This window comes from Artemia franciscana, chromosome 18, assembly GCF_032884065.1.
Source record: "Artemia franciscana chromosome 18, ASM3288406v1, whole genome shotgun sequence".
Lineage (NCBI taxonomy): Eukaryota > Metazoa > Arthropoda > Branchiopoda > Anostraca > Artemiidae > Artemia > Artemia franciscana.
The window spans coordinates 33,932,547-33,950,664 of NC_088880.1; the positions used below are offsets into that span (position 1 = coordinate 33,932,547).

The 18,118-nt window shown below is 33.6% G+C and overlaps 1 protein-coding gene across 1 annotated transcript in view; it reads right to left on the bottom strand.

The window, feature by feature from the left end:
• LOC136038907 (phospholipid-transporting ATPase VA-like) overlaps positions 1 to 18,118 on the bottom strand; it is a 146,845-nt gene that overhangs the window by 7,629 nt on the left and 121,098 nt on the right. The window contains exons 19-21 of the mRNA XM_065722387.1: positions 10,909 to 11,013; positions 7,116 to 7,303; positions 1,754 to 1,852 (exon numbers count right to left, since the gene is read on the bottom strand). Of these exons, the coding sequence (XP_065578459.1) occupies positions 1,754 to 1,852; positions 7,116 to 7,303; positions 10,909 to 11,013 (392 nt within the window). The remainder of the gene's footprint in view (positions 1 to 1,753; positions 1,853 to 7,115; positions 7,304 to 10,908; positions 11,014 to 18,118) is intronic.

Here is an 18,118-nt window from a genome sequence, read left to right on the forward strand (position 1 = left end):
AAGCTGTTACCGGCGGAGCGCTGTCAAATTCAACAAATTAGTTCTGCTAAGTTATTTTCACGACTCACAGTAGCAGCACCGAGAAAATTTTATATTGACCTAAAAACTTCATAATTTTCATGCAAGGAAAAGAAAAATCTTGAGAAATTATGATTTTTCTGAAGGAGTATACCTAAAATGTATCCGAGGTGCAAAATTTTGGTGCCCCGCACAAGAGACTGAATGAAGCATGCGAATTATAGTGAAATTACAAGAGTCATACTATATAAAGTTTATGCTCTGCTGCAACAAACAGATTTAAATATAATAAGAGAAAAAAAGAAGGAAAAAGGCAAGAAACATAAGTAAAATTATCAAAAATAATACACACAAAAAAATTTTAATATAAAACGCGATACGATTACTGCTTTAAACAGAAAATGACCGACTTCTATTATTTTCGGTGTTGTGTACTGTGCTTCAATTAGTATGCACCAATGGCAAGGATGGGGTCTATAATGCCACATCTTCTAGAGGCCCAAAAATTTAAATCAACTTAATTAAAAACTCGTCTCCAAAAATAAAAAAAAAAAAAAACGACAGAGCAAAAAAAACGAAAAAAAACACCAGACAAAAAAAATCAAACAAAAGAGCTCTAAGAATGCGACCAGTAAATTTCTCTTTATGCTTCAATCAGTTTCAAAATTGCAATTTACAGACTGTTTATTGTGTATTTACTAATTAATCTTCAGCTTTGTTGGAATACATTGAGTTGTCTTGAAATGCGCTGTGGATTTATCGCAGTTGCTTTACCAAAACAGAGCAATCGACTTCTAGCTTCCCTTATTATACTAAACATACTAAACATATTTATATATATACTAAACATATACTAAACATATTTTCAAAAAGGGCCTCCAAAAAAGGAAAAGATAATGATAGCACTATTGTAGTCGTACGACCCAGTCGAATATAACCGGTTGGCCAGTGTCCAATAATAAATAATGATAAAAACAAATTAGTACCTCGCCTTCCTCAATAAATATGTTATAAGTTTTGCTGTAAATGACGCAATGTATTCAGTCTCCAAAACATTCCAAATACCAAATTTAGGAGAAAAAAAATAAACGGGTGTAGTTTAAATTTGACAGTGTAAAAAACCCAAAACAACAACCAACTTTAAATAATTAAAATTTGAGCATTTTGACTCCACGCTTGGGAGCTTTTATCAACGAGAAAAAAAATTAAAGTTAAATTAAATTAAACGCAATATATAAAGAAAAAGACAAAAAAACACACACACAAAAATAAAACTCATATCTTAATAGCCTCCAAAATACTGCAAATTCTGTTTGCAATTTTTCTCTAAAAACAACAACAAACTTTAAATAATAAAATTTGAATATTTTGACTCCACGCTCGGGAGCATTTATCAACGAGAAAAAAAATTAAATTAAATTTAACACAATATGTAAAGAAAAAGAGAAAAAAATACGCACACAAATACAGAAATATAATTAAACTCATATCTTAATAGCCTCCAAAATACTGTAAATTCTGTTTGCAATTTTTCTCTCTAAAATTCTGGAAACGGAAAACAAATGAACTAACGTCATTTTTATACAATCCTAATAGGCCTAAAGGGGTTAATACTAGATTTGCCTCTCACTCAATCGGATTATCTGTCTTGGTTTTTTCTACAATTAGCCATGGCTTGATGCCCTCGCTTGAGATCTTCATACCAAAAAAAAAAAAAAAAAAAAAAAAAACTCACGTGTTGCAAGTGGAATGATCCAAAAAGAATTTGTGCTCTATTGCAGCCTTTTCAATGTCACTAGGTGAGCAGGTTGTCAGCAAAACCTTTATAATGACCCTGTAAATAAAATATTCAAATACATAATACATGTTTAACTAAACTCACTTCTTTAACCATACCCATCCCACTACCCCGAAGAATTTTGTAAGTTGGTCCTCCTCCTTCACAAGATAAGCTCCTGCAAAGACTACTGAATAATGACATATGCAGTGACACTTGATTGTGTGCTGTTTATTGTCTAATTAAACTTCTAGGAGGAAAAACTAAAAATAATTTCAAATATGCATGGGGGCAGGAGCAAACAGCACATTTTACACCCAACTTTCCTAGATTTCCACTCATTTTTTTTTCTCCCTCTGTACATAAGCATTACTTTATTATGATTTTACCACAAGCAATCTGGTCCAATAATGGCTCGCCTCTTTCCTCGTTAGAAGCAGTTGATCCAGAATGAAGAAGCTAGACAACATCCTTGACAATAAATGGTGTATAACCTGAAGATGAAGGAGAATAGCTTTTGCAACTTTACGACAACAGAAAGTTGTAACTTTTTAGAAATTGTCAATTTTCAAATAAAATTGTTGTATACCATCACATGTTTAATGAATCATGCAAACGGCAAAAGAAGAATAAAATAAATATACAAGATTGACACATTTGCTGCTACTATAATAATTTATAACTGAATCACCTCGAAACCCTTAATTAGAAAGACATCACGAAAAAAGGCAAAAGAAAAATAGAATCAACATGCAAAATTGATGTTGCTACTTCAGTAATACCCTTAATTAGAAAAACATCACGGAAGGAACACTAATATCACCTGCCGTTTCTCATGGATTTGCGTTGTTTCGCGGGTGTGATAACCTCTTAACCCGAAAGAGAAAATTAGCTACACTTTAAACCGTGCTCAAAACGGAATTAACTGACTCTTAAAATTTCTTCTGTTTACGACACTAGTAAAAATCCAAAACAAAAGAACTCATATGCAATAAACCATGCAAGTTTTTGAATACAAAATCAAAATTAAGAACTTACACCAAATAAAATTCCACTAACAAAGTGCTAAAAATGAAGAAAAGAAAAAAACGGGTTTTAGTTTCGACAAAGCAGTGAACAAAAAATAAAATATAAAAACAAAACTACACTTTAACTAAAAAAATAAAAATATTCCGAATATTTCAGCCCCACGTCCGGGAGCCTTTCTCAATGAAAAAAAAAAATACTAAGGACAAAAAAAAAACAAAAAAAAAAACACGACAACTAACAACACGAATTTTAATTTTTTTAGTTAAAGTGTAGTTTTGTTTTTATATTTTATTTTTTGTTCACTGCTTTGTCGAAACTAAAACCCGTTTTTTCTTTGCTAAATTTTTCGTAAATAGAAAAGCAGTGTGGTCTAAGAAATTATTTACTAACGAAGTGTCAGCAAAAACTCTCTTGTAAGAATTTGGTAGAAAAAATCTAGGAATTACAAAAAGGATAAGTTTTGTAATATTCCTGAAATCTACTTGTATATCCTAACTGTTGCGGTGAGATGCAACCATCCAATACTACTACTGCTGCTGAAAACCTTCTGCGGCACAAAGCCACTGGAGGCCATTATAGCTACGAAAGCTCGCCCTCCACTCCAATCCATTCAAAGCTTCACTCATTACACTCTATAAAGTTCCAATTTCCTTGAAATCTTTCCTTAGGACCTATTCCCTCCTTCATTCAAAAGCGATCTGCTTTTCGTTCGGCCCCAGACAGATAGCCAAAATGAAAAATCTTTGGCAATCTGACATCCTTCATCCGTAAATCGTGTCCCAGCCATCTTAATCATTATTTTATTACAGCCCTAGAAAATGGAAAGGAACTACATTTTTCAAACAGCTTGCTTGATGTTGGCAACCAGCCAATAGCTAATCTGAAAACTATGACGTGGTGTTATAGATCATATAGAGTGGTTAAGAGAATCGTTTCCTCAGAGCGGAAATTAGATCAGTCAGTTGGTTTTTTGAATAATCACAAGAAAGCATGCTTTTTTTCTTCTTTTTTTTGCATAAAGGCAGGCGACTATATCTCATAATATAAATTGCATTTAATCAGCAGATTCCAGGAAAAGGTGACAAACTTCAACGGTAGTTTGGTAAACATGCCAAATTAGTGGCAACTATACTTGTTAACTACATGGTAACTATTCCAGACAAGTTTGGTAAGGTTTGGTAAGTATATGTTTAGCCAAGAATTGGAGATTGAACCAGAATTTTAAGCAAACATTCTTTTACTGAAGGGGGGTGGGGCAAGGGGACTTAAAATTTTCGAGAAAGGAAGAATCTATTTTCTCTCTGGTTTTCAAATAACGCTGCAAACAACTGTTTTCTTCTTTCTGAAGCTTATCGTCCAACAGAATTTTCAGCTGGTTAGAATGAAATTTCAACAGTACCATCAACTATCTGGATCATCTGTATGTCAAGCCAAGTTACACAACGCAGACATTCTTGGCTTTTTTTAATAATTAAATTGTACTAAAATGAACAAGGGCCACGAAAAAAACAAACTAAACGAATAGTAAAATAACAAAAAACGAACAAAAACAAAAGACAAAATAATATCAAACATGCGAACACGATCAGTCATAAACCACATAGAAAAGTGCTCTAAAATTTAATCCAAGTCTCGAAGATTTCCCAAATTCAAAATTTCCCCAAATATTTTTTTCTTCATTATTATTATCAATAAAATGATTTCCCAAGATTACCTCCCTAATTCAACCAATTATTTTACCTACAAAATACAAACGGTTTCCTTCAATATCTAAACATTGATAAAAAGTATCCAATAAAGCGCCATAGTAGAATCTTCTTCAATCAACAAAGCCCAACACCAATGCCCAGCGGCAACGACAACGCTCAAGCGCATTTTAACTAGTTACTACTTTTTGAGAGAATTTGGTTGGGAATCGCAGCCAAATTCACCTCATAGTCCATGCTGCATTTAAAATTTTTTAAAATCGAGGAACAACTGAAAGGCACCGGCGAATCATTAATCAGTTCATTGTGAATCCAGTCCCTTGGGATAATCAAATGACGAATGGACGCTGATACTAACTGAAGATGTAATTTCTTCATGTAAAATTGGAGTGATCTGGGATTTGAGCCTGAGACCTCTCGCAAACCTAAGCGAGAATCATACCCCTAGACCACAAGTCTTACTTAAGAAGAACAATCATTCGTTTTATCGGCAAAAAAAATTCTTCTCAACTATCTTATTCGGCACCCATTTCAATGAAGCAAAAAACGCAGCAACAACAAGGCTTATAATGAACGAAATTCGGCTTGCTCTTCGACATTCTTTTTTTCTATTCCTTTTAATAAGCTTCTATTATGTTTCTTTGTTTTTTTTTCTTTGTTTTTTTTTGTTTTATGTTTCTTTTGTTTATTTCACTGTTTATAATTGAATTCTAACCCAATTCCCGTTGTTAAATCTATCACAAGTTTAGCACAAAAGTTGAAGCTAGGTCACAGAACTATGTGGCTTAAAAAAGAAAATTATTTCCATTTTTTTTTATTTATTTTCAAAAATTAAAACAGTAAAAAAGAAAAAGTTAAAATTATGAAGTTTTCTTCTTGTTAATTAGAGACAGTTGTTTCACTTTAATTGCTCAGAAATGAAGTATTTAAGCGAAAGCTGCTAAAACGTATCATTTTACTACTTGATACAAAATTTTGCTCTTTATTTTATTTGTCAAATTTCTTATATTGTTCTCTCTCTCTCCCTTTTTCTCCTTAATTCATATTTTTGAGTATAAATTAGCGAACGCCAACCTACAAACTACAAATAAATTTCAGACCACCGTGTTACAATCCTTATATTAATTGACTGCTCAATTTATTGGCCAACCAATTTACGAATTGGTTTTATCGTTTAATTCCGTTCATTTAATTCCGTATCGTTAATTCAGTATCGTTTAATTCTCCATATTTCTTCAAAACTGGTATAAAAGAATAGAAGAACCGCTTGGAAAAGTACACTGACCTTGGTAGGGGTTTTGTTGAGAAATATATATATATATATATATATATATATATATATATATATATATATCTATTGCAATAGAATTATTAATAAAAATTACCAAATCCCTTGTTTTTTTTTAATATTGCTAGAACATATTATATACATTTAATGCATAAAATAATTCTAGTTGTAAATTTCTAGATTTAAAATAATTTAGTTCCTATAATATAAAAAAAAGAACTATGGTATTCTGTTAAACCGCTTGGAAAAGTACACTGACCTTGGTAGGGGCTTTGTTGAGAAATATATATATATATATATATCTATTGCAATAGAATTATTAATAAAAATTACCAAATCCCTTGTTTTTTTTTTAATATTGCTAGAACAAAGTATATACATTTAATGCATAAAATAATTCTAGTTGTAAATTTTTAGATTTAAAATAATTTAGTTCCTATAATATATAAAAGAACTATGGTATTCTATCAAGCATGTTTAATAAGGAGCTATATTTCACAGCTTATTTAGAACAACCAAATAAGATGCAAAAAAACTTGATTTGTTGTATATAAGTGAATTGTTGTTTGAAATTGAGGTTTAATTGACTAGGTTTGCTGAAATTGAACTCGGAAACAGAATCCGAAACTAAAATTGTTGAAATTTGCTATTGAATTGAACTGTCATTTCAAATTTGAAGGGTTTGCTATTGCATATGTGAAAAAACCCAACAATCATATTAGTATCAACAATTATATGAACAGTATTCCAGCTCTGAAAAGATACTTAAGTCATTAGCCAAGTTAAAGGAAAAAAAAATACAAAAAATAAGAAGAGAAAATGATTAGAAAAAAAAAATTGTTTTCTATTTTAAGAAATCCTTCTTACTTTGACAGTCATGAGTCTAGACATAGCTGAGCAGAAAAATTGTACACCTAACAGGATATCTCTGTCTGATACTGACAGAAAATGCTGTCGTTGTGGAACATAGTTCTGTGCGCAAACAATTCAACTATATACCCTCATATCCGGAATATACCAAGGAGTCAATAGAGGATCCACTGTTTAAATCTGAGAGTAAAATTACTACGTTAACATAAAAGATGATAATCATTATAGCTGGGGCCCGAGGATAAAAAGAGTTGATACCCAAAGTCCTTCTTCGCAGATATGATGATTTACTGAGGGGGCAAATTACGTGAATTTACGATTTGAATCCGGCAACTTGTTTGGAATTGAAGATTTTCGAGATCTGTCTGTGATAAGTGGGTTGTTAAAAATAATTTTGAGTTTTAGACAAACATTCTGAGACACATACCTTGGAAGAAGGGCGAGAACAGTGGTAAGGCCTGCAGTAAGCCAATATTCTTTCGAACTCATTGCAACTTGTGTTACCCAATAGGGGTTAGGCACTCCGTAGCATTGGCTACACACAGCACTGTAGGTCAAGGCAAATCCAAAGAACGCCACAATAGAAATTAAAATTGAAGCCACGTGATACGTTGTCTGAGTAAGAAATAAATAAAAATATAATAGTGACAATAATAGTAAGATTCTAAACAGAAAGAGAAAGAGAAAGAGAAAGAGAAAGAGAGAGAGAGAGAGAGAGAGAGAGAGAGAGAGAGGGAGAGAGAGAGAGAGAGAGAGAGAGAGAGAGAGAGAGAGAGAGAGAGAGAGAGAAGGAGAGGGAGAGAGAGAGATTAACAAATACTAATAAAATATATACAACAAACGCAAAGTTTTTTTTTGCTACGATTTTTTTTAGAAACTTTACAGGACATTCTCGTTACTTAGCTAATATACAAAGAGGACCTTCAATTCCATATCATACAGTAGCATGGTAGCAAACTTTGCACCAATGCCAAGGTATCTTTTATGGCTTGGCATTTCATGTAAACGATATATTGGTTGTGTTTTTTCATTTCTTTGAACAACATTCGACGCCACTTTTATTTTTTTTTTGTTATGAAAAAACATGAATATATATATATATATATATATATATATATATATATATATATATATATATATATATATATATATATATATATATATATATATATATATATATATATATATATATATATATATATATATATATATATATATATATATATAAACCCCACAGGCAAGTGTGCATTCTCCTGACGAGCCTTTGTGTTGGGTTGTTGGTAGCAAATTATTTGTCTGAATTATTTGTCTTTACTATTTTTATTGTTTGGTAAATGACGACTTATACTTATTGACGACACGACTGCCTGTCCATGGATTATTCTTTATGGTTGATTGTGTATGGCTATGCTGTTTGACCTATGTGATTGTATGGATGAGTAGGGTTAAGGCCTCATTCAAGTGCTGATCTATATCAATCACTAATGTAGGAAAACAGTCTTCCTTTTCTCCTTCTGTCTTCCTTCTTTCTTTCTTTTTAATGTGTTTGTGCTGTTGCATTGGTGATTTCTCTTTTCATTATATATATATATATATATATATATATATATATATATATATATATATATATATATATATATATATATATATATATATATATATATATATTGGTTAACAAAGAGCTTTATTCATTTCATTTCAACTTAATTTCACTAAATCACTTTTGTTATAAATAATATCACAACTTTAGATAGTTAGTCTTGTTGCAATCCACGACAATGTCAATTTGTTTCCTGGACTCCCAGCCCTCTTTTCTTAATCCTTCCTGAAATTTTCGTCTCCTCCCTTAAATCACTTGTCATTAAAATTTCTTCTAATTAAAGGTGGGGTGTTCATGTTCAAAATGTCAACCATATCCTAATCAGCTAATCGGCTGGGATTATTAAGAGTGCGACACATACCAGTTTTGTAACTTTTCATGAGTGCCAAAAAAACGGAAAAAAGTTTGTCGGCTGTGGTCGCTCTGAAGTATGAGACCAATGGGGATAAAAAGAACATATTCTAAACCAACTTTTTATACTCTTTTCATTGGTATAAACTAAGTTCAAGGATCCGAGCGAACTCAAATTATTCCATTTCATGGCACATATCTCCTTTTTCATTGACAAAAGAGGAGACAAATGCCAGGTCCCAATGTTACAGCTCCACGAGATAATCCTCTTCTGTCATTCAGAATTGCAACAAGATAAAAAAGAGATATATACAATTTAGAGCGTTTTTTTTATCCTCGTAACGGTACAAGACAGGACGATTGTGACTGCACCATTCGATTCCTGGTGTTTAGTTTACCCATGACACATACATAACTCACTTTTGAACAAAATGACCTATGTCGTACTTCTAATTATAACAGCTGTAATATATAATATATAATGTTATAATTATATAAAGCTGTAATCTCCCTCCTTAAGTATCAAAATAAATTTGGCACCCCCTTCCCACTCTTTAAGGATTGATAATTCGTTTGTCGCCCTCATCTCGAACATGCTTGTCCAGTTTGTCCCCCTAGTATTTCCAGGGGAGTCATATAAAATTGTATCCGAAAGAAAGCCCCGCGAATAATTTTCAAAGAATATAATGCTGCGCCTCCCTTTTTAAAAAATGCAACGACAAACCCACTCACGGAATACATTTTTCCAAAGAGACACTCCCCACCCAGGTCGGGCCGTTTCCCAGCCTACCCCAACCTTGTCTCCCGTTCACTGCTTTACCTCCAGATATGAAAAAAAACTTTGTCCCCTACATTACGAAAAAATAAACGAAGATCCCACTAGTTTCCCTCTCCTTATCAATTGGTGCAGGCAATACCCACGTTTTTATTTGTTCCCTTGTTTTTTCCCTTTTCTTTTTTTAAATCCCTTTAAAAAAAATGTACATTTATATGCTTTTTTATTGAGTTTGGTTGTTTTTACCTTTTTAACATATTATAACCAATCTCAGCTAAATAGTGACTCATGGATGGATTTTCATTCTGACGATTTTAATTTTAGTATTTCGTTGTAACTCTTTTAGTTTTCCTTGCTTTTTATGCTTTTTATCCTATTTTTATTTATTGATTTATTTATAAATTCTATTATTATTTATTTATTTATAAATTCTATTATTATTTATTTATTTGTAAATTCTATTATTATCTATTTATAAATTCTATAATTATTTGTTTATTTATTCATAAATTCTATTATTATTTATTTATTTATAAATTCTATTATTATTTATTTATTTGTAAATTCTATTATCATAAATTTATAAATTCTATTATTTATTTATTTATTTATAAATTCTACAATTTATTTATTTATAAATTCTATTATTTATTTATTTATAAATTCTCACTCGACCCTCCTTGGCTTGTGACAGCGAAAAAAAAAAAAAATATATTGTCTTACAAGAAAGTTAATTTCAAGAATGCCTCCTTGGCCTTAACCTGACTAAAGCCAGAAATAACAATCAGTATAATATCCTCGAGATAGCTGGAAGTACGACATCCGTCAGATATCTAAATTTAAACTTCAAACCAGATCCTAAAGACCTATGAATTATTGACAATAAACTTTATTTTCATTAATGAATCATTGCGACAAAGCACTGAGAGCAAGAATGGTGAATATAGCCAAATAAAAGGGTTAAAACCAGGAATAGTCAAGCAATAAAGTCGCCAGGAAACTTTATCAGGGGTAGGGGGCCATTTTCCGTTGCATAGGTGTAATGGGAATAAATTGGAGGAAGTCCGATGTGTTAATAGGTAATAATATATTCATTATAATTAAAATCATCTATCTGATTTTGAACGTACTATGAACTAATTTTGAACATACTATAAACATAAATCAAAATCTGATTTTGAACGTACTATGAACTTAAATCACCATCTGCTTTAGAAGATACTATGAATATAAATTATTATCTGATTTTGAACATACTATGAACATAAACCCTTATCTGATTTTGAACATACTATGAACGTAAATTTATATCTGATCTAGAACATACTATGAACATAAATCACAATCTGATTTAGAACATACTATGAGCATAAATCACTATCTAATTTTAACCAGCTACAAAATAAATAAAACCAGCAACGCAATAGCTTAAAGTATCATTATTGGATACAAAATTCATATGGAGTAATATTATGGGCAGAGACTAATACTTACCCAAGTTTTGAAATCTAAAGCTATATGAAAATTCATCACAAACACGCAGGTAGTTGTAACACACGTACCAAATTCCCAAATATCAACTTTGGAGTTATTATAAGCCTGAAAATAAAGTCACAAATAAACATATGTATAAATATACCAGAAAAACTAAGAGGTTACTCGTAAAAATGTTTAAACTAAAACTTTTCGTTCTTTTTAATTGCTTAATATCATAGGCAGCGCGCATTCTCACTGCCTAAGTAAAGAACGATGTTGGCAAAATGTATTGTTTTTTTTTAGACCAGGGCACATCGTATAGAAAGAATTAACGTAGAAACTTCGAAAAGAGCTCATTCGATCGGATATTGAAAGGGCTAGTGTCCTTTTTAATAGTTGAAAGTGATTGGAGGGCGACCAGCCCCCCCCCCAGCCATAATTCCCCTAAAACACCCAATTGAAATTTTGAGACACTCATATTGTTCAGCGTAGTTGAAAGTACCGGAAATTATGTTTTTTTATGATGACCAACACCCCCCCCCCACAACCCTTAGAACATGGGTTGTAAGTTATGCCCTTGGGGCATATAAGATTATTATAGAAAGGGTGGTCATATAAAGCTTGGGGGTGGCTCATTGGATTGGTAATCAGAAGTTCTAGTACCCTTTTTAAGAGTAACAGAGATCGGAGGGCATTTACCCCTCCCCCCCACACACACACGTCGTGTTGTTCCGAAATGCATTCAACTAAATTTTTGAGATAGCAATTTTATTCAAAATAGTCCAAAAATCATAAAACAATGCTTTTGGGGTTGAAACAAATCCCCAGAGCCTGGGGCAAGGGTTGCAATTTATGCCCCAGGGGCATTTAAGGTTTTTATGGATGGGATAGTTGTATAAACTTTAGAAGACTCTCATTCTCAATGTTACTCGTACTAAGAGGTTACTCGTAAAGAATGTTTAAACTAAAACCTTTCGTTCTTTTTAATTGCTTAATATCATAGGCAGCGCATTGGCACTGCCTAAGTAAAGAACGATGTTGGCAAAATGTATTATTTACTTATTGTTGTTTTAGACCAGGGCACTTCGTATAGAAGGAGTTAACGTAGAAACTCTGAAAAGAGCTCATTCGATTGGATATTGAAAGGGCTAGTGTCCTTTTTAATGGTCGAAAGTGATTGGAGGGCGACCAGCCCCCCCCCCCCCACGCCCATAATTCCCCTAAAACATCTAATTGAAATTTTGAGACACTCATATTGTTCAGCGTAGTTGAAAGTTCCGGAAATTATGCTTTTTTTATGATGACCAACACCAACCCCTCCTCATAGCCCTTAGAGCATGGGTTGTAAGTTATGCCCTTGGGGCATATAAGATTATTATAGAAAGGGTGGTCATATAAAGCTTGGGCGTGGCTCATTGGATTGGTAATCAGAAGTTCTAGTACCCTTTTTAAGAGTAACAGTGATCGGAGGGCATTTACCCCCCCCCCCCACACACACGTCGTGTTGTTCCGAAATGCATTGAACTAGAATTTTAAGATAGCAATTTTATTCAAAATAGTCTAAAAATCATAAAACAAGGCTTTTGGGGTTGAAACAAATCCCCAGAGACTGGGAAAAGGGTTGCAATTTATGCCCCATGGACATTTAAGGTTTTTATGGGTGGGATAGTTGCATAAACTTTAGAAGAGTCTCATTCTCAAAGTGATGGATGGCAACTAGCCCCCCCCCCACTACCCCTTTTTTCATCAAACGCATCTGATTGAAATTGCGAGATTTTATTCAAAATAGTTCAAAGAACATACAATGCCTCTATGGTTGGCACACCCCCCCAGAGCCCTGGGGCAAGGGTTGTAAGTTATTTCCTTGGGGCACATAAGGTTTTAATGGAATGACTGGTTGTATAAACTTCATCTGGGGCTCATTTGATTTGAAATCGGAAATTATAGTGCCCTTTTAGACAGTCAAAAGTTTTTCAAGAGCAAACCCCCCCCCCCCTCTTTCCAGGCCTAAATTTTCCTAAACACATCTAATCAAAATTTTTAGACAGCAATTTCGTTAAACGTAGTCGAAGGGTCCGGAAATTATGTCTGTGAGGGTGACAGTCATCCCATAACCCTCAGGACAAGGGTTGTAAGTTATACCCTGGAGGCATATAAGGTTTTTTGAGAAAGGGTGGTCGCATATACCTCAGAGGGGTCTCATTAGAAAGGTGATCAGAAGCTGAATGTCCTCTTTAAGAGTCAAAGTAACCAGACGGCAGATATCCCCCCCCCACCCACACGTGGTGAATGCAGACCATAGAAATTTTGAGAAAGTCATTTCCTTCAAAATAGTCCAAAGATCATACAGCAAGGCTTTTGGGGTTGTTACAAACCACCAGAGCCTGGGGCTAAGGGTTGTAAGTTATGTCCCGGGGCATTTAATGTCTTTATAAAGGGATGATTGTAACTTTAGAGGTGACTCACTTGCTTGAGAATTAGAAGATCTAGTTCCCCCTTAAGAGTCAAAAGTGATGGAGGCCAACTAGCCCCCCACCCCTAGCTACCCCTCTTTTCATGAAACGCATCAGATTGAAATTGTGAGATATGCATTTTAAAACAAAATAGTCCAAAGAACATATAACAATCCTTCCAGGGTTGAAATAACTCCTCAGAGCCCTGGGGCAAGGGCTGTAAGTTATGTCCTGGGTTTTTTGTAGAATGGGTTGTCGTATAAACTTCATATAGGTCTCATTGGACTTGAAATTGGAAGTTATGGTGCCATTTTTAACAGTCAAATGTGATTTGAGAGCAACCATCCCCAACCCCACCCCCCCAACGCCCATCATTTCCCAAAAACAAACATCCAAGCAAAGTTTTGAGACATCTATTTTTTTCAGCATAGTTGAAAGGTCCAGTAATTATGCGTTTGGGGATGACCCCCCCCCCTCGAGGCCTTAGGGCGAGGACTGTGAGTTAGGGAATTTGTTCATTGTGTATTTATAATATATGTTATTGAAAAAAAGGTATGCATGTTTGACTACTACTTTCCCAAATACGAAGGGCATTAAGATGAGTCTTTCAGGTAGTGTTGAGCAGAGTATTGAACTAAATTATAACATGTTATGTGTATAAGGGTTGTCAAAAGGGTTAACTCAGGAATGACTGAGAATATTAATCTGGAACTTTCAGGAAATGATAAAGGCGATGATCAATAGACTAACAAGGCAATATTTGCACGCTGCTACGACTAATACCACCCCTACCGCTACCACAACTAGTCAATTACTGCTACTACTACTATCATTAAAACTACTACTTCTGTAGCGGGTGTTACTAAGGCAGAGGATATTAAAATAAACCTCTGATGAAACGTTGAGGGGAAACATTGGACTAAATCAAAGCATATTATGTGCATAAATATTGTTGATATGGGTATATCAGCACTATTTTTAGAACGGAATATTGTATCAAGAGGAAACTTCATGGGTATCATGAGTGGGGTATTCACTTGACCAAATGGCAAAATGTACCTCACTGCTATTAATACTGCTGCTACTACTGTTTCTACTACTATTACTACTACTGTTATACTATGACACTACTATACTAAAAAAAAATTTAAATGTTTTCACTTTTACAACTTCAATAAATCAAATATTATTAACATTCAAAGGAATAAATATCAGCATATGTATATTAAACTGACAATGCACATTCATTTGTATTTTTTTCAGTAAAGTGCGAATTATGCTCTGGCCTTGGGAAGGCACATGGGTTTTGAGCCCTAATCATGTTAATTTCTGCTCATTTTGACCTGAGTCAAACCCAGTTTGACCCGGTTATTTATTGGGTTTCGGTTTGGGTCCGGTTCGGTTTGGGTTTCATTTATTTATCAATGCTGATTTGGGGTAGTTTTACCCTTGGTAGATTATTTGATCCTGTTTTTGTGCATTTTTGGTTTAATGGAGTTCTTTGATATTCCCTGAAAAACTTATCTTGTGAAAAAAGTTTCTTTTAATTAATTCCTCACAAAGCGCCAATCAGATGTAAAAATGAATTACTTGTGCATCCAAAATTGCATATTTCCTCTCCACCACCGAGATCTATCACTGCGTTAGCTAACCCATAAACATTAATTTAACAAAGTTTTAAAAAAATCAAGGCTATTTAGAGCTCCCCTATTCTAAATTTTTGATACAAGGCCGATAAAAATTGTTCGGAATAAAGGGGTATTAAATACCAGAGTAAATAACGATGCAATTAAATTAAATCACTAATGGGGGAACATTAAGGAGCACAAAAAAAAACTAACTATGTCAAAGTAAACAATAAATTCTTGAAGCATTCACATGATTCTGGTGGGTATAAGTATATCACAGAGTTTAATAGTAAAAATGTTATATATATATATATATATACATATATATATATTTATATATATATATATATATATATATATATATATATATATATATATATATATATATATATATATATATATATATATATATATATATATATATATATATAACAAAATACACTTTACTTTTTTACAAATAAAAATCATTGTGTGTGACAAAAATATTTAAAATGAAACGTAGCGATAACTTTAATTGAATAATAAAACGAAAGAAAAAAAAATTAAAACCATATTTTATACGCTGTTGTCCTTTCTCCCATATGGACGTAGGCTGGTATTTATCTCGAGTAGATGAGTCAAGTTTGAGAAAAACAAATTTAAAAAAAATGACAGACCATTAAAATATTTAGAACTGATAGAAAACATTACAAATTGCGGGAACAGTCAATCGGTTTCAGAGGCATGTATGGAACAAAGACTACAAGCTGCTATACGTTTGGCCCTAACTTCATCTTTGACTGCAGGTAGTAAGCGATGTTATTATTGGTTACGAAAATCGTGTAAAGCAATTCGTAAAGATGAGTGGCTATTATTACTATTATGAGTGAAAGCAAAGTGCGTAAGTGGGAAGAAGAAATCAAAGATGACCGCGACAACGTCTATGACAAGGACCACCCCACTCGCCCTTCTTAGATTATAGAAGACTTGGTGGACGTGATCAAGTTGGTGGCACGTAATAAACGATGTTATTTGATTACGTAAATCGTGTAAAGCCATTCGTAAAGATGAGTGGCTATTTATACTATTATGAGTGAAAGGAAAGTGCGTAAGTGGGAAGAAGAAATCAAAGACGACCGCGACAACGTCTATGACGAGGACCACCCCACTCGCCCTTCTTAGATTATAGAAGACTTTTTGGACGTAATCAAGTTGGTGGCACGTAATAAACGATGTTATTTGATTAGGTAAGTCGTGTAAAGCCATTCATAAAGATGAGTGGCTATTTATACTATTACGAGTGAAAGAAAAGTGCGTAAGTGGGAAGAAGAAATCAAAGATGACCGCGAAAACGTCTATGACGAGGACCACCCCACTCGCCCTTCTTAGATTATAGAAGACTTGGTGGACGTGATCAAGTTGGTGGCACGTAATAAACGATGTTATTTGATTACGTAAATCGTGTAAAGCCATTCCTAAAGATGAGTGGCTATTTATACTATTATGAGTGAAAGGAAAGTGCGTAAGTGGGAAGAAGAAATCAAAGATGACCGCGACAACGTCTATGACGAGGACCACCCCACTCGCCCTTCTTAGATTATAGAAGACTTGGTGGACGTAATCAAGTTGGTGGCACGTAATAAACGATGTTATTTGATTAGGTAAATCGTGTAAAGCCATTCGTAAAGATGAGTGGCTATTTATACTATTATGAGTGAAAGGAAAGTGCGTAAGTGGAAAGAAGAAATCAAAGATGACCGCGACAACGTCTATGACGAGGACCACTCCACTCGCCCTTCTTAGATTATAGAAGACTTGGTGGACGTAATCAAGTTGGTGGCACGTGGTAAACGATGTTATTATTGGTTATGTAAATCGTGTAAAGCCATTTGTAAAGATGAGAGGCTATTTATGGCGACTGAGATGAATGAGCCACAAAGATGAGTGATAACCCAGCTTTGTTTCTTTATTTAGGGCTCCCCTATTCTAAATGTTCGATATGGATTCGATAAAAATGGTTTGGAATAGAGGAGCACTAAATTTTGGAGCAAGTAATTTTAAAGCTAAATGGGACCATTAATAGGAAATTATAAGAAGCAGAAACGCAAGACAAATTATGTGAAAAATTAAAAAAAAAATTTCTTTTTAAAAATCTTAAAACAGTCATAATATTCGGGCGTTAAGTGCTGGAATCTGCAGCAATTTTGATTCTCAATTTTTCAAGCCTTTAATGTATTCCTTCGAACTAGATCCTTGTAAAACAGTTGTGTTTATTAATGCAAAAATTTCAAATTTGGATATTCAAATTCCAACTGACGACGAATCAGAAGAATTAAGAAGTACTTTCTATTGTCAGATATTTATATATCCTGTCTTCACAAGAGAGTATATATTTTTTTTTCTCTGTCTGATGCCTGAAGGCAAGGAAATACTCCACAATCGTAGAGACTTGCAGAGACAATGAGTTTCATACTCTGATAATTATTTAGCTCGTTTGGTCTTAGTCTTGTGGAACCAATTTGAAACCTTAAAGTAATTTTTTTGGAGGGGGAGGGGAAGAGGCAGTGTTTGGAGAGAGGGGGACATATATTTTTCTCCTCTCCCCCCGAAAGAGTATACTCCACTGTTTTATTTCTTTTTTTATGCCTATCCTAAGCCTTTAACTGTTTCTGACCAACTGCGACCCCTTGCAGTTAATATTACCCACTCCTTGGGGTTGAACCCCCCCCCCCAAATTAAGAAAAAAACGGTACTTGTGTCTTATAGCCACTGCACTCAAGTTTTGTCGGGAAATAGGTTTGATTATACTAACGAAATAAAACAAAATATGATGAAAATATAATACTTTATCAACAAAATTATGAAAACTACAACAAAGAATTATGGGAGGGGGGCCGCCCAGACCCCATTATATTAAATACATAACCTAAACTAATCTAACCTAACCAAAATACGAAGTCAATATTTAATTAAAATGTAGCTACAATGTAGTTTCCCACCAAGCCGAAGCTAATATTGTCTGGTATAAAGACCATGAAAACCGGTTATTGTCTAATGTTCGCGATAAAGGATCTTGAATGTGGTGGTTATAAGACAAAAGTACTGAAAAAACGAATACATTCACAAGCTTTTTATTTAAAAGGGGTGTACTCATCAACTGAATTACGT